The sequence below is a fragment of the Styela clava genome, chromosome 2 (genome assembly GCF_964204865.1).
Source record: "Styela clava chromosome 2, kaStyClav1.hap1.2, whole genome shotgun sequence".
NCBI lineage: Eukaryota > Metazoa > Chordata > Ascidiacea > Stolidobranchia > Styelidae > Styela > Styela clava.
The window spans coordinates 21460141-21481740 of NC_135251.1; the positions used below are offsets into that span (position 1 = coordinate 21460141).

The following is a 21600-nucleotide window of genomic DNA, read 5'->3' on the forward strand; positions in this document are numbered from 1 at the left end:
CAATTGGACAGTACACTAGTACTTATAGGTTCAAAATTATACATTCCTTACTTGTACCATTTAGATATCCATTCCTCACTTGTATTACCTTCGAGATGGTGCTCATATAGCAAGAAACATGGCTATGTTGCTCCTCATACTGTGTTTGTTGACCAACATTCACAAATATGACACAATATTTCTATTAAAAATGAATTTGAAAAAATTCCTGCTTTTCAGTGAACTTTTAAAACTAGTTTATATGCAACGTCAACATTTGACCCTGATTTGGATCTTTGTTAGAAAGAACCTGATCGAAGGCATTCGTAACTGCAATGGATTATATTCAAAATGTAAGTAAATTATTTTTTAACTGTGTAAACTGATAAGATATATTTGATTATGCCGGCTAACTTAAAATGAATTTGATTCTATTTTTACTGTTAAATCTGCTCCAATCGTATTTTTTAAAGTCAAATTCCACACCTTCGATAACTTGATTTATATTACAGTTGATTTTTTGTTTGTTTCATTTTTTTTAAAAAGGTGTTAAAAAAGTTCAATTTAGAGTTGATTCGCACATAAGTCGCACTGAAAATCTATGGATTTAAAGGCCCTTACCCTAGCTTTTTTGCACAGATAACTTTCTATTTTTTAATTTTTTTTCTGTAGGGCTTAATACAGTGGTTCTTTACATTTTACTGGCCACACACCATTTTACTGATTTTTACTCCGTCCGCGTACCACCGAAAAAAATTTTTTTGCCGTGGGGAACAATGGCACAAGTCACGTTCTATGGGAGCATTTTATAATCTGGCACTACATCTTTTGTACCCTAATTCGCAAGACGGACAAAAACAAGCCCATCTCGATTCATTCGTGGACAATAGCAGGCGAGGGCGATCTTTAAAGGCTGGGCTGGTCCATAGAAAGTTTCTCCGACCCTTGACCCCAGACAAATATTTCCTATACTTTACTATTGCAAAAAATTTTATACTAATTTTGAGAATGTTTTGATATGTTGGCGCTTATAAGCTTATTTATGTGTTTGAAACCTTCACTTTCATTAAAATTAATCAATCATGTGACGCTTACAGGCACTGATAGCTTAGTTTAGATCAGTCTATCGCAGCATTTGCGAGACTCATTTTTGATTACAGCAACTAAATTAATGCTCCTTTGAAGACATAATGACAATCAAGATATTTAATTCACAACTATTTTTTCAAAACACAACTGAAAACTCACAACTGAAAACTGACAAATAACCCGCAAAACTACAAAAACGAGGCAATGTTTACTTTACAACTATACTTGAATATCTGCCTGAGGGACAGAAGTGTCTGAGCGGCCGCAGAAATTGCAATTGTTACATCATTGTTGACTTTTTGTTGATTGGTTATGGTTATGAAAATAAACAAGGAAATTGATGCCTAAGAAAAGATGCATAAAGGCCTTACAGCGAATACATACTGTATGGAAGCGTTGTCGGCATATTTTAGCCAACTCAAAAGTTTAATTGTTGCAATAATTCAAAACTGCTCGCGTACCACCTGAACATGTTCCGCGTACACTAGTGGTACGCGTACCACAGGTTGAGAACCACTGGCTTAATATGATCAAAATATTTTATTGACACCTGTGAGCGATAATAAGTGCATGTACGCAAGCGCAGACCATAGGATTTCATGAATAACCAACTCGCTACCTGTATATCATTACCAGTACATTCAGACACCTAACCCTGTCTGAGAAATGACAAAAACATATACACACATAAATTTGTTAAAAAAATTTATTTGAAAACTTTGTTCCGACTTGGTGGCGATTTGCACTTATGTCAAGCGGATTGGTCGCACCTATATATTTTTTTTAAATATAAGGAAAAAATTGTGACCCATCTGCAAGTATGTACGGTATGAGTTGTTTATATATTTCATTTTATATATTTGAAACAGCTTAATACCAATGATTCAAAGTTTATTATATTTAAATAAAGTAAGGCAATCATGTATTCGGCACAACCGCCATACTGTGCACAATTTTTAATGATGTCATCTCACTATTTGCACACAAAAAAATCGATCCCATACAGCCCACAGAAATTTGTTCAAACATACATTAACTGATACAAATTTTTTCATATTTTCATCTTAGTGATGTTTAATCTTATTATGTACATATTTAAATAATTATTGTTGTTTGGGTACACATGTTTTCGGCACTGGAACAATGGGCAGTCGAAGACCGATCCTGAACGAAATATGTTCAACTACCAAGATATCACTGTAGAATAATTATCAAAGTATCTTCAATTTTTATAATGTGTAATACGAGTTTGTATGCATAACTGATTCTATTATTTTATTATATATCTTTTTGTTATAATTCATGTAAATTTACAAGCCTTTACTCAGATGAGATGTAACAGATTCAGTGCATGTAGAACTGGATTTGGTGTCCAAACATCATTTCGTAAAACAAACACTGGTTCTCGTGTAGTTTCGTACCTTACGTACTTCTAGTGGGCATAGAATAAAGATTTTTGCACATGTCATAACCCCCATCTGACTACGCCATCCAAAAATTATGTCACGATGACAACACAATCAGGTCATAGAGCTTGCCAAAGTATAACTATGATCGCATCTGCGCTGACGATAATCCTATTACCTATCCTATTTCCTTCCTATTTTGATTATCATTCAGAGGATTTTATTCTATCTCATTCACATACTATACATCCCTAATAATTAAAAATTATACATCCCTAAGAATTAAAAATCAGCTTTTTGTTTATATAACCGATGTCTTCAAATTGCCATTTTATTTCAATAGTAAGAGTAAAAATCTGATCCAGTAGAGCGTCATATCATTACATTTCTAGTTTTAATCTAGCTTTTCTCATATTAATTACATTTCTAGTTTTGGGAAGTATCATCAGAACAAACATGTTTATTCAAGGCTGAAATGCCCATTTTTAATATTCATAGAGCACGTGTAGCATAAAGTTATAGCTGGGATAGCTTATATGCACTGCAGTAGCTTTTCAATTCATGTGTCGCCAATGAATGCATTACCAGTTCTGGACCCATCATGGACTGGTAACTGAACGGAAGGCCATGGTTCGCCATATGATTATTTTGTCCTTCCGGCTTTCCTCTCCCCCGGGATAAATATGTAAATCCTATCCTTTTGAGTCACTGGTTTTAATTTCATTCATCATCAATTTATCTAGTTGATCAGGGTGGTGGAAAGGTTTAAAAAATATTCTTTGGCTTTTAGTCACTTAACCACATCAAATTAGGACTCCATCACTTACCCAAAACCGGAAAAATATGACTAACTCGTTACATAATTTACATCGAGAAAGATATTTAGCTAGGTAATCTGAAGTCCCACATTTGATTCTTGATTTGTGTTTGAACCTTTTTTCATGGCGAATACCATCCAATATTCAGGTATCGCATATTACTCGATTTTCTCTTGAAGTATAGGCTTAAATCTAATAAATACCAGTACTCTATAATTATCATGAGGGTAATGCAAGTTGTTATGACATGATTAAAGAAAACTTGAAATGAATTAATGCGACCATTAGAACTGCATGAATACTTATCAACAGTACTCTAATTTCAAGCTCTGCTGAATGTATTCTTCAATTTAGTGCAATAGCGTAGAATACCCTTATACACCAATTTTTTCAGAATATAACATATATTCTCATATATAAGCCGAGTTTAAAACTAAAAAGAAAGTTGCTAAACTAAGGGATCGCTTATACGTTCGTAACTCCGATCGCACTAAAAATTTGGCTTATACACGCATAGGTCTGATCTCACTACAGGGTCGGCTTAATTCAGAGATGTCAAATTCAAATTTCGCAACCTTCAAATATCGTTTTTAGTGTCATGATAATATCAAATACCGCGCGCACATCCTAGCGCCGCTGTCCATCTTTTGATTGAAAACATTTTACAGTACAATTATTTTAGTTTGTGTTTTATCAAAATCGTGCATCATGGCAATAAATTACAGTCGACATGAAAGGATTTTAGCGCCGACTAGAATTTCTATGACACGTCGAGGATGTTTTCGATTGAAAATATTTTACAAATATTATCACATATTTCGAGATAGTCTGAGCGGCCACGGCAAAAAATCTATGAGCAAATTGTGTCATAATTAATTCTCAGTTTTGATAGTGAGTGAGTATGAGAGGAAACTTTTTGCAATTTACAGAGTATAAAATAGCTCTTAAATAATATTCGGTGCTCCCGAAGTATGCGAACCAAGATGGCGGACATCGGAACGTAACATGGGTAACAGGTTAGGGTTAGGCGATAATTTTTTTCTAATTTTCCTTATACCTAAATTTATATATTTATACCTAAAATTATGGCCTAACCCTACCCTAGTACACATATCAATTTCGATGTCCGCCATCTTGGTTCGCATACTTCGGGAGCCCCTAATATTCAGTGTCGCGGATTTTATCGTAATCCCGGTGTCGTTAATGACAATCTCGTTCAGTTTGAGTTGGCGGTATTAATTTATGAGCAGAAATAAAATGCTGACTTGAAAAATAAAACACAATTTTCGGTCTTGATACTCTGTAATTGGGGGCTGGGAATCGGGTTTACTCATTTAAATATGACGATGATCACGTTATAACATATGCATTATTTTGAACACTTAATACCCGTGCACTGGTGCTGATGATAAACAATCAGAACTTATAATAAAAATTAGCCGTGTCAAAAAGGATGTTTGCTGTTAATAAGTGTTACGATTTGTTAGGGTCGGCTTATATGCGAATTTTTCGAAGTTCCCTGTTTTAGGTCCTCCCTTAGGGGTGGCTTATATGTGATATCGGCTTATATGTGAGGATATATGGTGATAAAACATTTTTTTTTATGTCTAAATGAACAAACAATTTGGCAGAACTAGTTGGCGAACATTCTTGTATTCATTTCCTTATAAGCGCGAGTTATTTGGGCAAATGTTTCTGATCTTCAAAGATTCAGTTATATTCATCAGTTAAATCTATCCATAAAGAGAATTTTGAATTTCCTAATTCATATAATTACTGTATTGAAAAACCATTTACATGTGACTTATATAGGTCTTCACTCCTCATTGCCCAGTTCAATTTTTTTTGTTTACGGTAGTTTAATTTCGTCAATAATGATAATGTTTCATATTTTGATTTTTTGATTCCTTGTTTACTTAGTATCTCTATCTATGAAATATTTTTCAACATTTTTGACATCTCAGTTTTTTGGTTTTTATTTTCATTCTGAATTTACTCATTTCCCAACAAGCAAAATATTTTCGCCTATTCATTACTTATCGATCTTAAGATCGGATAATGATTTTGGATGAATTAATTAGTAATGGGACACTTGGTGGCGCTGTGGAGTAAAAGCGGATGAATCGAAATCACACTTTCTGTTTTGGGGGATCCCCTAACTTTCGATCGATAAGTCTTTGGTCTCTGACCGATATTTTCGTTCTATGCATTACTAAGACCACTACCATACAGGATTTGTGACCAAACTCAACAACATTTTTCTAGGATTTGGATTTGATAAGAATGAATAGCCCTGAAGATGTTGACAGCAAGGAAAGTAAGAAAATGAAAAAGACTAAAATGGAAAAGATACACAAAAAGAAGTTGTCAAAAGATGGAGGTAAGTTTTAATAAAAAAATAACTTTCTGTGCAAAGATGCATGTTTTGAAACAGTACACAACGAATAGTAAGCTGCAAATTGCCCTTGTAGCTGTCAGGGTTGACCATAATTTCAAGAAACCTTTTTAATCAAACATGATTCTTTCTGACATACGAATACTTATATCATCATATATATCAGGGCTTCCCAAACTCGAAGGGGCCGCGAAACGAACTTTAGGGGCCGCAAAGAGAACACCAAATCTACACAATTCAGACTCTTGATTTAAAATACAATTATTAAAAATAGTGTAAAACAAAATTTCACGATTACGAGTGAATACATATACATCATCATACAGTGTTTCCCCGAAAATAAGACGGCGTCTTCGGTTTTCTTTCAAAAATAACACTATGGCTTATTTGTGGGGGATGTAGAGAATAACGAGATTTTTTATTATGCCAAATATGAATACCGATTTCCATTTACTTATAAATAGCACGTTTTCATTTAAAAAAAACTGCTACATAAAGAATATTAACCATTTAAAAAGTAGCATAGATTTATTGCTATGGACTAAGACTCGGTGGTTCTCGAACTTCATTGCATTTTGACGCCCTCTAAAAATATGCTCAAGTTGCGGCTCCCCGTGAAAATACGTATTCATACCTTTCAATAAAAGCCCTTTTTTGCAATGAGTTTAATATAAACGAACAAACAAAACTCACCGACAGTCAGTGAAATCACATTTAATGGGCCCTGGTAGAAAAGCCTGCTTTATAAAAATACTAAATCGCGAAGGGGATGGGAGTGCGCAACGCTTTTTGAACCAAGGAAAAATAATCTTTATCTATACAGAAACCCGAAATTTCAGAATTAAGCTTTATAGTCCTTATTAAAACTTTATTAACTTTAAACTTCATTATTTAATCTTACTTATTTCAGTAAAAGTAGAAGATATGGGTTGTTTGAAAGGTTCAGGAATCACAAAATTTTGCGACGCCCTAGAGTAGACAAATTGAAACCACGGGACTAGGACAAAAAAAAATTGCGCTATCGCCTACCCGAAAATTAGGATATTTGTGTTAAATATTAACTAATGTATGATTGCATATTTCACATATTTTATTTATTCTGAATGTATTATTTTTTCTTATTATTGCAAATGATGTGTTTATGATTCAAATTCATTTTACCATTCTATGTTGTTCACTTTCTGTTACGTACGGTCTATTGTTGCGTAACAGAAGAGCTGCTATTTCGTAGGCTGCAGTTTATTCATTTGCTGAACCGAGATTATCGAACATGAGTGATTTTTTAGCATTTTAAAGAAAACCAGGCAGGGATAAGAAATAAAAGTTAACTATTTGCCTTTATTCATTAGGCCTACATGTTTATAAAGCCCAAAAAGGCATAAAGTACACATTAACGATAACAGAATTGTGTTTTATTTTGAGGCAGTGTATTTTTCGTGTAGGTGCGCCGCGAGTTTTGTCCCTGATAATTTGGCGTCGCACAAACCGCTGCCTTATGCTAAATTTGATCAATAAGAGTGCGTAACAATTCTGGATTAGAACCATGCCGTCGGTAGCCTGTGGCCAGACATCGTAATTCATCATTTAGGCCTGCATAAACAAACATTGAGCCACGGCTGGACTTGCTATGCAGCAGAAAGCATTCGCACAATTACAATGAATAATTGAGTAATGTTAATCTGAGTAAATATGCGCTTGTTTTTGTTATTGAGTAGGCCTACTAAAAGTTGAGAATTAGCTGTGTCAATGAAATATTAAAAAATGCATATTACTGTTTAGCATTATTAACGCAAACAAGGGCCGCGGAAAATTTTAATATATTAAAAGGGGCCGCGAGCACAAAAGTTTGGGAAGCCCTGATATATATGATCATGTTCCCCAAAATCCGCCGAGTAAATATCTGAGAACAATAGTTATCTAAGTTCAACATAGGCATGTAATATAATATAAAAATCTTTTACAGAAGACCCTAGCCAAAAAGTTGGGAAGATTGAAAAAGATAAAATAAAGAATAGAGCAAAAACTTTGTCACCAAAGAAGTTGAAGAAAGATGTAGAAAAACTGAAAGAAAAGGCACAAGGTCGTAAAAGTATAGGTGGACCAAAACCTGGATCTTTAGGAAAGATTAAGCTTCCTGCCAGAAAAAAACAAATAACTGTTCCAAGTGCTGCATCAAAAGTAACAAGCAAGGCAGCTGATAACATTGAAGTTGAAGAAAATCCACTTCCAACAATCATGAAACCAAAAGCTGTTCAGAAAATTGTAAGTTATTTTGTTGTTGAATGGGATAATTATGTGGGAAGGATTGCTGGACCTTTCACCTTTGTGGGGTAGTTAACATAAACCCCTGTTAAGTTTCTCCACCAACAAGTCCATGCATCTGAAATGAATAGCTGATTAACTGTTCTCATACCTGACATTGGCTAGAAACTGGATGAGAGCTATGGTTGACCATATGATTGGGCTTTTCTCTTCTCTGTGATCTTAATGGAGAATCTATTCCTAAATTCCTTTCCTCTTATGCTTTTTACTTTTTGATATTGCAGCAGCATCTTTAATTTATGCCAGTATTTTTTTAATAATTAATTTCTTTTCGTTCTTTTCCAGGCGTCTCCAGCAGTATCCACCAAGAGTAGAAAAAGCATTGATCCAGATGCTATACCAATCAAAGCCATTCAATTTGAAGAAGGTGCAAAAATTGAAGCAGTTGATAATGGTCAATGGTACAAAGCTAAAATAGTCAAAGTATGATAACTTTAGCTGTTTTACTTGTTTAATAATTTGAGGAAATAAGTGAAAATAATTACGGAATACCTACATAATAATAACATTAGATGACCAATTGATCATCCTTATATTATGTCTAAAGTCTAAGATATAAATTTTGGCTTGATTCTTAACTATTTGGACATCATTTTTATACGTTCAGGTGGATAATGATAAGATGGATATTCTCGTTCATTTTGATGGATGGGGAGCAAAGTTTGATACCTGGTTTCCAATGACAAGTAATTTGATTCGAGGCCGTACTCAGCTGGATATGAAAGTTGTTATGGAGGTGAGAAGTCTAAGATAAAAAATTTTGAGCATCACTTCTTAATATTTTATTTATAATACGGCTGCTAATGTAAATTGTTGTTGTGTGTTTGGTTATGTATTAGTGTGTCATATTCACTTTCATTTCATATTTGTAATGTAATGAACCACATCTTGTGTATTTATCTGGTATAAAAATTTGTTAATCTTTGTTAAATTGCTGCCTCGCAGTCAGGTAACCAATTTTAGAAAAAGTGTACCTAAATATGAGATGGAGTAGAATAACCCACCTAAAAAGAAGCAATAATGTATTTTCTAAATTTTCGTTTCAGAAATATGACCCCGGTGAAGATGTTCTTGCAAGATGGACTGACGGCAACTTTTATCCTGCGACAGTATTGACTGTAAAAGATTCAGGATCTTGTCAGGTTATGTATTTTGATGGAATGAAAAAATTACTGAGACCAAATATGATGAAGAAGATGTCTGACAAAGAAAAGGTAAGTTTGCTTATCATACATAACTGCCAGATCTTCTGAATGTAAACATAAGACAGGAAACAGTGAAGATGAACTGACCTATATTGTTTACAGGAAGTTGTTCAGATGAATTTTTGTGTTTCAGTAGTTCATTATAACTGCTGTCCCATGGCTTTAACTGTCTATTCTTATGCATGGCCTAAACTGCATAGTTACAGAGTCATTGAATAGGTTCTTTGTCTTGTTTACACAATTAACATTTCTAATGCACTAACATTACTCGAGAGTTTCGATTTTTATTATCATGTTTTGTGCTTACTGATTTGATACAAAAAACCATCTCTTAAGTTTTAAGTTCATTATATTGCTGCACACAATTAGAGCTCAAATCTGCTTGTTGTCGATTTGAAAGACAATAATTAGCCTAACGTTATTCTTGTTACACAGAATTAAATAATATAATTAATCGTATTGGTAATCTGACTCTATATTTTAATATAAGTTATATGAAAATCTTATCATAAATGGGAAACACCCTGTGGTTTGAGATGATACTCTTAGGTAAAGCTGCATTCGATTGCCACTTCCTATTATTTCACCATTGTTAATTCTATTGAAATGAGATGAATACAAATCGTGAATATTTACTTATGTGTGGAAGAAGAGTGACAGACGATATATGCTGTATATGTCTGATATTTTTTAGATTATAATCTTTTTGTATATTTTAAGGCTACAGCAATGAAGGCTATTGAACAATTACTACTACTGCCACCAAGTGTTATTGATAGTCCTCTTTCATCAGCTGCTGGATCTCCAAGTTCAGATGGCACTTCTCGAAGGTATGCGAAATCCAATCTTATACTGGTCGTCGGAAAAATAAGAGTAACACAGAAATACCCATGCAATCATACCAAACTTATTCCATATGAGTAAGTGGGGATGATGATGTGCAAAAGGATTGCTGAATTTTGTGTTCATGCACCTGTTGCATTGTTGCCTATTGTAATACCTGAACTGAATATGAAAAATTTATTTCCCTTGATGTATAGTGTCAAATTTTATTTTGACTGCCACAAGGTCATTCATTATTTCGATTAATTTTTACTACCGTAATTTGGATCTGGTACAAAACGAAAGCAATCTATGATGACTTATATTTTCTGTACCTCTATTAGGTTATTAACTTATTTCTCAATGATCTTCATCAGCCTTGAAGACTGACTTACATAAAGCAATATTATCCGAGCTGTGAATTTACCCTTTAGTAATAGTATTACTGCTAATGTTGTTTGTAAAAGAAAATCTTCTGCCTCTCTATAAATATAGGTATAAAACATCAGCAAATGACAGAGAAAGACGAATTGCGGCAAGAGGTGGAAAATCCTCACCTCGATCCACAACTCGAACACCTGATTCGGGTATGTTATCTCTTCATAGCGTATGTTGCGTTTCTCATTTTGCGTTTTCTATATTGATTATTGGTTATTTAACGAGCTAAGTGTAGCAGTTATTATAAGTTGAAGTAGTATTAAGTGGCACTGACAATCTACAAATTGAAAAGTGAATTTTCAAGTTTTTTATGTTTTTTCAACAAACATCTCTTATGAAATATAAATTTTTTCACTCAGAACTCTCACAATCAACCAAACCAAAAAAAGCAACAAAAAGACGAGCTTCACAAATGCTTCCAACTAAACCAGGTACTAATTATAGTTTATTGTGAATCCTATCCTATCCAAGTGCATCATAAGATCTGAAGTCTCAACTAAATACAAAAGCATCACTAATAGAAGATTTTAAGCAGCTCTGCAAGGGCTGTATATAGATCTATTGTTGTAATTTATATAACATTGTTGCGACAGAGGAACAGTTGGTATTAATAAGAGAATGTCAGTTATGCTGTTTATTAAAAATGTTCTACTGACATAATATCAAAATAATGTAATATCATTTCAATCCTTTCTTTTCTTTATATCGCATACATGAATTAAACCAACAAATTAATGTAATATACTATTTGTTTTTTTAAATTTTGGTCAATTTTTTTTTAAATTTACAATTAGCCAATAAAATAAAATATTGACTAGAGTATTTTATAGAGATGTAACACGGACATTGCAATAAACCAACATTCGTAGCAAATGAGGGGTCGACATTAAGTTTTACCTCATTAATTTTAGAATCACCGTCACAGCAGTCTAAAAGTAGGTTGCCAGTAAGCACTCCAACTCCCATTGAATCAAGACTATCTTCTGGGGATGAAAACTTTCATGCTAAAAAAGCCAGATTGGATAAAATTACCAACAATTTGGTCAACAAGGTTTCACCAACTTCCAAGAGGTAAGCTGCCTGCATAGGGATCCATACAATCGTCATTTCATAGGAGTATCTAAGGCAGTGGTGTGCAATGTTTAATACAGAAGGGTCAGATACGAATAACTTGGTGAAACCGGGGGCAGCACATCCATTTAACATATAGGCTTTCTAATAGTTACATGAACCAAAAATCTGGTTGTTGATCTTATGACATGCGTTGTTCGCTTTGCATGAGCTAGCTGTTATGGCCTTGTAACATTACAGGCATAGATGATAAATTGGACTCGGGTATAGGCTTTGCAACGCAAAGAGATTAGAATTACTCACCGCGGGTCCTAAATCATTCAAAATTGGCACCTTCTCTTGGGAGAATAGAATCGAAACATAGCTATTATAAATCTTTGAAAATCCTGAAAAATGCCTAAACCTTCTCTATAGTTAAGTTCCTAATAAATTTCCTTTGAATGCTGCATATTTGAGACAATATAAAAATATTCTCATGCATTATTTCATCGCTTTATATTGTTGCCCCGTGTTACTATGTAAAATAGGTGTATCATGCTATTTGCAATTGTTTCTCATAAAAATCACAAAATCTGGAAAAATATGGTAGTTTCATGAAGTTTTTTTTTAACAAAATCACACTTCATACTAACCAACCTTTTCATGAAACATATAGCCCCACTTAGTCTATTCCGATCTGTTTGAGAAATAAATTGAAATGGAAACTTTTTCCTCATCATTGTATTAGTTTGATTTAAAACGAATTCTCATTTTTAGTGACAGCAGCACTGAGCAAAGAGATGCATCTCCAGATGATTCAGACTCCGACAGTCCACTTGTTATTGACGGTATAGTCCTTGTATTATTTTGCAATGTTTCATTTCTTGCAAAATAAGTGTGTATCCATGGTGCATATCCATAGACTTCATAAAAAATATTTTTCTGGAAATTGGTATTATTCAAAATTTTGATGTTTTTAATCTTATTTTCCACTGCCATCAAATAAATCTCTAAAAAAATACTCTTTTAATAAATTTGTTATATATTATCACTTGGAAAATTTTCACCAAGTGGGCCAATTTTTCACCAATTTTGTGGAAAACCTCATCATTTTTGTAATGATTTTTAAGAAACATATTAAATAGAATAAAATATGGCACATAAAAATTGTTTTAACTATCAATTGTGGAGTCTTATGGACTGGCATGTTCACTAAAATACTAAAACAATCCATATATTTCACAGAGGAAATGGATTCCAAGTCTCAACTAGCTACAAGGAAGAAAAGGAGGCCTGAAAATAAATCAGAGATACAAGGAGCTAGAGGTCCAGGCGCTAAGAAGCGAGGAAGACCAAAGACACCTGTTCCAAGGCCTAGGATTGTAACTAAAATAACTAAAGGTATCGTACAATATTATATGTGTATGGCATCTTCTAGTCATAAAGTAGCAAGCACTTTGGAGTAAAATTTGTCATATGAAAATTGAAAATATGCTTTCAAGAAATATAATACTGATGTGTCAATTTTTATGTACGGTAATTTAATAGCATAATTTTTTCAATCTTTTCAATTTTTTAGTTCATCAAGGGCAAGAAAGCAGTTTACATGTCTCACAATCCAGGTAAAAATCATGTTTTAGTTTTATCATTGTTTTTTGGTTTTGTGAAATAAATTTTTGACGAATTTCTTTCATCATTTTGTAATATTTCTTATTTATTTCAGATTTTGTCTTTGAATCACTTTTAAGCCAAAGTCACTGAAACCTGTCAGTTTTAGCTTAATCCTCAATTATAAATCTATATCAAATAATCACTTATCAATCAAAATTGTTCATGCAAATTTTTATAGCATCATCTATGTGAGGTTCTTGGTGTTTCATCTTCTTATTTTTTTCTATTCATATGTTTTGAAATTTTTAGTGAGTCAATGGCAAAAGATAGTGCTGTCACACCCGGCATTGATGATAATAATTTCAAGTATGTACCGGTTGTTACAAAAAAAATGGTTTCAAATGTCTTTCGGTTATTTTTATATAGATCAACCTAATAACGTAGAATTTTCTATTTCTGTCCATAATAACTGGAACGTTTATTTCTTTCATTTTTTTTTTAATACTGTTTTGCCAAGCAAGACGTGAAAATTTGATCACCTAATATGATCAACAAGTCAACCATGGCTTCTGAAATGTTTCGAACTATATTACCATTTACATAACACTCCTTGTTTATCTCCACAATGGCTAATGGAAAGTCGTATCAGCCAGGTCTATGATGGCATGTTCGCGTCATTTTTTAAGGCCCTCCGGATAAACTTGCATCATATTATATTTAAATAAACATCAGTATACAAAATAGAATTTCATTTCCCAGATTTGAAGAAAAGCGTCAGCAAGCAAGTGAAGCTTTATTGCAACTTTCTCAAGCTACAACGTCAACTAGCTATACAACAGGTAATGAACATTATGTAGCTTATACTTAACCTAATTTTCAAAGTGACTTCATGCAAATGATTTAACTTGATGCCACGGTAACGACCATCCTACATTTTTTCCCGATTTCTGAACTTTACCGTATTTTGCTGTAGCTTCTTTATAATCAATAGTTACGTGGTGGCTTAGTGGTGAGGGCATTACACTTAACTATGATGGCATCACAGGTTAAAATCTCGGGATCAAATCTCATGACCATCTCCTCACTCAGGGTGTGGTAAATTAGGTAAACCAGCGTTTCTCAAACTTTCTTTGCCACGGAACACCTGCGCTCTTAATCTCGCCTTGCGGAACTCCAAGAAAATTGGTAGACAAAATTGATAATGAAAATTGTGTAATGGATTTACTCTGTGCATCAACTTGCACAACCGCTTATCACGACAAAATTTAGCTTATGGTTAATATAGAAAGCTTGCTGTAAACTTGACAATTAAAAAATTAGACCGACAGTTAACAATAATGAACGGTTGAAGAAAATGCCATGCTTTCCAGACTGGCATGAGTCCTGCCCACCTATTTACATAGCAAGGCCTGTTCGCCTGTTCAACGCCAGTTGGGAGACAAATTTACGACCCAGAGGTGCCGAAGTATGACCAAGATCGCTATGGCGACCAATTTAGTCACAATTTTGATTCCTATCCCGCGGAACACTCCGAAGAAGCTTTCTGAAGGAACAGCAGTGTTCTACGGAACACAGTTTGAGAAGTGCTGGGATAGACAATGCCAAACCAGAGAGATTTGGGCGTTGGTGGTGCTTGTACAGAGACTTGTTTGAAGCAAAAGGCTATAAATAATTATGTCGTATAAAAATTGTGATTTGTATAAGGATACAAATAGTGAGTGAGAGAGTTTTTTGAAGTGTGAAATTAGAAAGAATAAATCAGATGTATATCAAAATAAATAAACCAAACATTCTAAAAAGTTAAGTATTTATAGTTGTGGAACTTTTCTTGCTTTCTTGAAACTCTATCTAATAATTCAAAAGTGCCTAAAAATCAGGTTTTAATTTGCTAAAAACACTTTTTATTGTGTTATACATGTTCAGGAGCATCAACATCCACTGCGACATTGCCGTACCATTCTGTTGACGAGTCTAACGTTTTGGGGAAAAATTCGAACTTCCAGCATGCTGGGTTAGATTATGAGAATCTCAATGAAGACAATGATGTAGGTTTTCTTCCTTTTTTTGAAAAAATTTAAGTTAAGTTTTAAGCTAGATTTAAAAACTCTTTCTTTTTTCATCCTATCTAATTTCTGAATAGGATTATTTATTCGATGGGAAAATTATTCCATAAGGCAGTGGTGTTGCATATGGTAAACCATGCCTTGTAGGAGAATATTATAATACCAGTATATCATATGAGGTATGGGACTAAATTCTCTGTATAATCTACCAAATCCAGTATATAATTGTCTGTTTTTTCCTATTTTTATTCCAGTCTAATGAATCCAGAGAAGATCAATCGTATGAATCAAATGAAGTTTCTGCCACATCTCCTAATTATAAAACAGGTGACATTGTTCTTGCTAAATGGGCAGATTGCAGATCATACCTGGCATATATCGTTGAAAAAGAAAAAGACGGTGAGATATGTTATTTGCTATTTGACTTCTAAAAATAATTTCCTAATTGATTAAATCCTAGTTGCGTATTTTGAGATAAGAAATTAGCGCTGCGGAGTTGAGAAAAATTTAAATCAGACTTAATATTTTAAGCTGAGTAGACAACAACTTCAACTCCTTTATAAGAATAATGTTGATAATTATTCTGGGTTGGAAAGATTTAATTTTAACTTAAATCTTTTCTCCCTAACTTTGAGAAAACCAAATTTGGACCACAAAAATTTTGCATATGCAGTCAATTTTTAAATTGCCAGAGTTCTTAGCCAGATTAATTTTTATAGCACTTCACTGATCAGTTTTTTCAGATTCCTGAAATTCATATCTTTGAAGAAATCATAACTTCCACTTCGGCTCTGATTTTCGAATCTGGGGAGTTTAAAAGTACAACTCCAACTCCAATATCAGTAAAATATGCTAAATTTTACAGCTCTGGAAAAAATGCAGTTTTTAGTATTGATCTTCGTTTTATTTTAAAAACTTTTATCTTTGAGTACTGCAGTATGAAAAATATTTGTTTGCATCATAACATAGACATTCCTAATGGTATGTTCGTATTATAACTATAATTTTGCTTTTTAGATTCTTACAAAATAAGGTATTATGATGGAATGGTGAAAATTGTCAAATCGTCTTTTATACATCCGTGGGTTGGTCCTCTGCCTGATGCATTAAAATCATTTAAACCAAAAGTTCCACAAGCACGGAAACATAAGCACAAATCGAGTAACGTCAGACTTATCAAAAAGAAAGATAAAAATGGTAAAATAGAGAAAAGAGGAAAAATCGTGGAGAAAAAAAGAACGACTTCTCTCAGTAAAGCAGGTATGTGTATGTATGTGTACTCAGGATTGAGTAGTATTCCCAGGAATGTCCAAATCTAAAAAAATATACTATTCAAAATACATTCTTCTATGTTTTTCTTACAGTGAGAATTCAGGTGTTTAGAATGATAATTTTTAAGATTAGTATTGTTTTTGAAACCCGAAATTGATGGTATCAAATGTATTCAATTTTGAATCTTTACGAATATATAATTTGTTTTGGACATTCCCAATTACTCTGCCAAAAAGTCAATCTTTATCTTATTTTACATTATTGATTGGCGGAGTATGTTCATACATTCCTGTTTTTGATTGTCATTTCTTATCTTCAGAAAATGCGCAATCTACAAGAACTAGAAGAAGAACTGAATCTGGTGGTGAGTAAGTTACTCAAACAGGGATAGCCAAAATTTAATAAATTAAGATACCATAAACTTACTGAGATAATATTTTTGAATATGGAACATCAAATGTATTCCAAATTGATTTTTGTCAATTTAAATTCACAAAAATGAATTTATGAACCTAGACTTTCTATCGTGTCTCTGCTTTGACACATACACAGAATAGTTTTTTTTTCTTCATTTTTTATGTGGTTAAATGTTAAAAGAATTCATTTTTTTTCTGAACATGATAAGTCAATTATTGAGAATGATAAATTTTCTGATCAAAAAGATATTCTAAATTTTTCATAAAATCAAGGATTTACTTCATAAAATGAATAAATTTTGAATTATTAATATCTCTGAATATAAAAATATATCTGGAAGATCTCGGATAATTTTATAACTTATGATCCTTTTTGTTTCGTTCAGATGCTCCTACAGACACAATTAATTTTTCGGATGGGGAAAAGGTTTTAGCAAAGTGGACAGATTTTAAATGGTATCCTGCAACTGTTATCAAAAAAACTGATAAATGTGAGAAATCTAGAATAAAATCAAAATATCCTTGAATATATATTTGTACTTTTTAGAAAATTTAATCTAAGATTCCACCATGACAAAGACATGCCTCATGTGCAGTAATATTGAGCGTTCAGGATTTTATCGGCCAATTTTAGTTTCGAATATTTTGAATTCTGTAATTAATGATAATTCTAAACCAATAAAACAGTATTTCTTAACAGAATTTTCTGAATGTAAGTTGGTCTCAAGAACTTGAAATTGAATGAATATACAACAGGGTACACAATAAGTTGAACACAAAGTATATTTTTCTTATTTCAGTACATTATGAAGTAAAATATCTCGATGACCTGACGCGGATTGTTCGTGACACGTGGATAACCCCATGGAAACCTCCTGCAGCTACTACCTCTATATCCACAAAAATTGATGATAAATCATCCTTAACGGGTCAAAAATCAACCCAGGTGACTGAGATACCACCTGTCACAAAATCCAGCGAGTTGGTAAAATTGCCTCATTCTGGTAAAACTACTGACCCAAATGAAACAGCTAATTCACAAGGCATTGATTCCACTGAAAAGGAATCCAAAGGAATTGCTGCAACAGAGAAGAGAACTGAATTAAAAGAATCAGATAATGAAGAACAAGATACGAAAGAAACACCTGAGGTTTGTAGGACAGAGTTTGAAATAAATCTGTTGTAATGCTTCTTGAGAAACAAAACACATCAATTTTGTAAGTAGATAAGTATAAGTTTATTTTGACTCCATAAGCAGCATAACAGATAATAATATAGTTGATAAAAACAAATAAATTAAATTTGAATATAGAATCAGGAGAGCAAAAAAACTCAATTAAGTTTTACAACGTACAGATCTAAAACACCTAGAAAGTCTTGAAGTATTTCTGGTGATTGATTCTGATTTTTATGACGAAGTTACTAAATTAGATACATGGTATTTGAAGAGTTTCAATCTTTCCAGTGTGGTTTTGCATACCTAAGTATATCTAAGACTGAGGTAGAGAGAACCGGGTCTGAACCTAAGATTTTCAACCTGCAGTGATTATTCAAACAACTGAATATTTTTTGCTGATGTATTATTGATAGAAAACTACTATATTTCAATTTAAACCACCTAGGTTCACTTTTTATTTGTTGATTGGCCCTATCATTACACACATTAAAACATATTGATCTTGCTAGAAGCTATCCAGCTACAATTATAAAAGTACTTGATAATGGAGGTGGGTTCGATCATTTGTTACATAATTTTAAACATAATCATTAATGTGTCATAAACTATTGCAAAATGCTTTATGCTACTGCTAATTCATAAATTTTGTGTCCGACTATTGGTTGCTTTAAATCTTTTCCATCAATGTGTGTACAGTGCCGCAATTTCCTTCACCAGATTGTAAGACTTGGTTCTGTTTTTGTCAATTCTTCAGGATGAAGAATAATGTTTATTGTAATACATATCAGTTTGCAAAATGATTGCAATCGTCAGAATTTAATCAAGCAGCCCCATTGTTTTCCATACTCGGTAATAATGTGTAACTGTGCTGCATATTTCAAGTTTTCCTATTTAATATTCAGGAAAATATGTTGTTGAGTATTACGATGGAATGCAGAAAGAACTTAAACCAACTATGCTTAAATCATGGAATCCAAGTGCTCTTCCTCCAACTACAAAACAAGTTTACCGTCGGCCCATGACGAAGATGTAAGTGACATTGCCCATTATATTTCATTAATCATTTTACTTCAAAATTTGTCTATAATTTGACTTTTTATTTTATTGTACTTGTGGTATGTTTTGTTTATTTTCTAATATTCTCATTTTGCAGTCGGCAAGATCCATCTAAGAAACAGCCTGCATTATCAATAAAGGTAACATAGTATGTCATTTTAAAATTTCGTTAACTTAAATATGGTTTTCTATGTGGAAACTGCATGAATTTTGTTGCACTTGACGACATAGCACATGTTAGTCAAAATAGTGTTGATTTATCGAATCATTGTGATCAAACTTTACTTACCTGAATTGTGATGCGAGGGAGCTGATTTGTATAGAGGCAGGGTTTAAAATCAGGATGACTCCAGCTTTGGCACCTGAGCTTCAATTTTTAACCTAAAAAGCTGGACTCCAGCTCGATAGCCTATGATGTCTTTTGTTATGACCACTACCATGAACAACAGTTCAGATGCAGTTCCACAAAAACACTCTTAAACAAGGGCACAGGAATGAAAATTTTAAAATTAACTTTTGATTATACAAATCTCTAATTTGAACATTACTAGTATTAGAAATGAAATATTAAATTACAAGATTAAAATGGATAGAATCTAATATTCTTACACTATTTGATTATTCTATTACAACATATTCTAAACAAAACCTGAATTTCAGACTACATTCCTACCTTGTTAATTAAACTTGCTTTGTCTCGTGTCTGAGTATTTATTTTTGTATATCTTTCAGGACAAAGTTGGTAGACTGACAACTGCTGCAAGGCAATCTCAACAAGGACCAAGACAAGTCGTCAGAGGTTATGATGCATATTATGCAAGACTTCCTGCTCCTGCACATGATGTAGCAGAGACTAATCATCACAAATTTAAGGTGAAGTTGGTTGATTTCAATTATAGCCAAAAAATTGTTACAATTTTTGAAATTGATCAGCTTAACTTTGTCATCTGAAGAAAGCACTGTGTGGTATTTAATTTTTCTAGAAAAATGTTTACTTTGTGCATAGCATTACATAGTTTAGAGTGCAATTTACAGGAGGTTCTAATTTTTCTTCTGATGGTATTGAAAGAGTTGCCACAGACTCATTGTCACATAACCGAAACTCTTCTAGAGAATTGGCACCTGTATTTCCTGCCCTTTTTTCCAACTTTCCCATTTTTTGGCTGACTGTCTTTCAGTAATGTTTGCGTAGTAGTGTGGCGGAAATTTTAAAACATATTTGCATTGAATGTATTGCATTGTACAGCCTCCTCATTAATCCCATTTTAGTCGTAGTTTCATAGCCATTATTGCGATGTGATTCTTCACATTGAAATTATCGAACTATATTTCCAAATTGATGGTGAATATTCTTAAAGAGTAACAAAAATGATTTTTATATTCCAGTGTCGAGTGCCAGGTTGTACAAAATCATTTCGTAAAGAAGATATGCTAAGAACTCATCATAAATATTATCATCAACAAAGATATAAACTGCGGGTTCAGGATTCTCAACCTGCTCCAATTAAAAGGAAATCATCAAAAGAAGACAATGGTATATTTAATATTTTGTAATTGTTTTGTTCCAAACTGTGTTTGGTTATCTTGCAATTTTTTTGGCTATCCTATACCATATCAGTATATGTTGCTACATTCATCAATACCGGTAATTGATATGTTTCTCTAAATTTCTTCATGCTAAAAATCTAATATGCATACTATCACCCTTGTTATTGGAAATATACCGTATGTAGGCGAATAGGCGATTTCAAGTTTGGGCCTTGCAGGATCTGGTATTGTCTTGCCTTGTACCCAATCCATTTTGTATAACAAAGGTTTGGTTAAAACTCATTTAAAATATTGAAATTGTAGTCTTTTCTTTGGAGACTATCTACGTGTTTCTAGATAGGCCAGAACCAGTCTTAAGTTCTTGTCCAAGCCCAGTCTTGCTCAGTTTAGTATCCGCCCACTATCCATCCCCTTACCCAGGGTATATTGTGCATATTGAACTAAAAACACCTTTTTTCTTTTCAAAATTAGCAATATTCTCTTTACAGGTCCGAAGCCTTGTTATCTACAAATATTGTTGCCCATTATATATAGTATTCAAAGAAATAGACACGTCATATTACATCTTGTTGATGTCCTTTCCCATTAACATATCAGAATAGAATCATTTTTGTGTCTTTTCCTCTTCCTTTTCATGTATTTTTCCTTTTCAGTTGTAAGACGGCGGGTATCTGCTGATTATGAAATCGCTAAAGCTCAAGCTCGTGCTAACATTGCGGCAGCTCATGCTGATCAAAAGGATGCAAGTCAAACACCAACTTTACGAAGCAGAGGGGCAAAACCTCCTATCGATGTTTATAAACAGCAACATGGAAATGTATCATTGTCATCTGCATCCTCTATGCTGGATACCAGCAGCGGCCAAGATGATGGCAAGACTAATTACCGTGTTCCTTATGCATAATAGCAAATAGTCAAATAATTTCAGATACA

At 33.2% G+C, this 21600-nt stretch overlaps 2 protein-coding genes across 2 annotated transcripts in view; both read left to right on the plus strand.

Annotated features, from left to right (window-relative positions):
* The window catches only part of LOC120336263 (uncharacterized), a 64272-nt gene that overhangs the window by 36502 nt on the left and 6170 nt on the right, over positions 1-21600 (plus strand). The window lies entirely within an intron of this gene.
* Positions 215-21586, plus strand: LOC120336924 (uncharacterized). Its single transcript, XM_078110266.1, has 27 exons — positions 215-332; positions 5558-5672; positions 7651-7949; positions 8295-8432; positions 8617-8745; positions 9056-9223; positions 9935-10044; positions 10532-10623; positions 10834-10905; positions 11386-11545; positions 12302-12372; positions 12770-12925; positions 13104-13146; positions 13445-13501; positions 13895-13974; positions 15059-15180; positions 15453-15597; positions 16216-16458; positions 16790-16834; positions 17273-17377; positions 17687-18050; positions 18573-18613; positions 18966-19092; positions 19217-19259; positions 19852-19992; positions 20506-20653; positions 21321-21586. Exons 1-27 carry the CDS (start codon positions 315-317, stop codon positions 21569-21571), a joined length of 3483 nt encoding a protein of 1160 aa, XP_077966392.1. The 5' UTR covers positions 215-314; the 3' UTR covers positions 21572-21586.

Bases quoted from the DNA above. Each gene is read 5' to 3' on its own strand.
- LOC120336924 (XM_078110266.1), top strand. The intron at 9,224-9,934 runs GTAAGTTTGCTT...GTATATTTTAAG, and splicing joins AGATGTCTGACAAAGAAAAG to GCTACAGCAATGAAGGCTAT. The intron at 10,624-10,833 runs GTATGTTATCTC...TTTTTCACTCAG, and splicing joins AACTCGAACACCTGATTCGG to AACTCTCACAATCAACCAAA.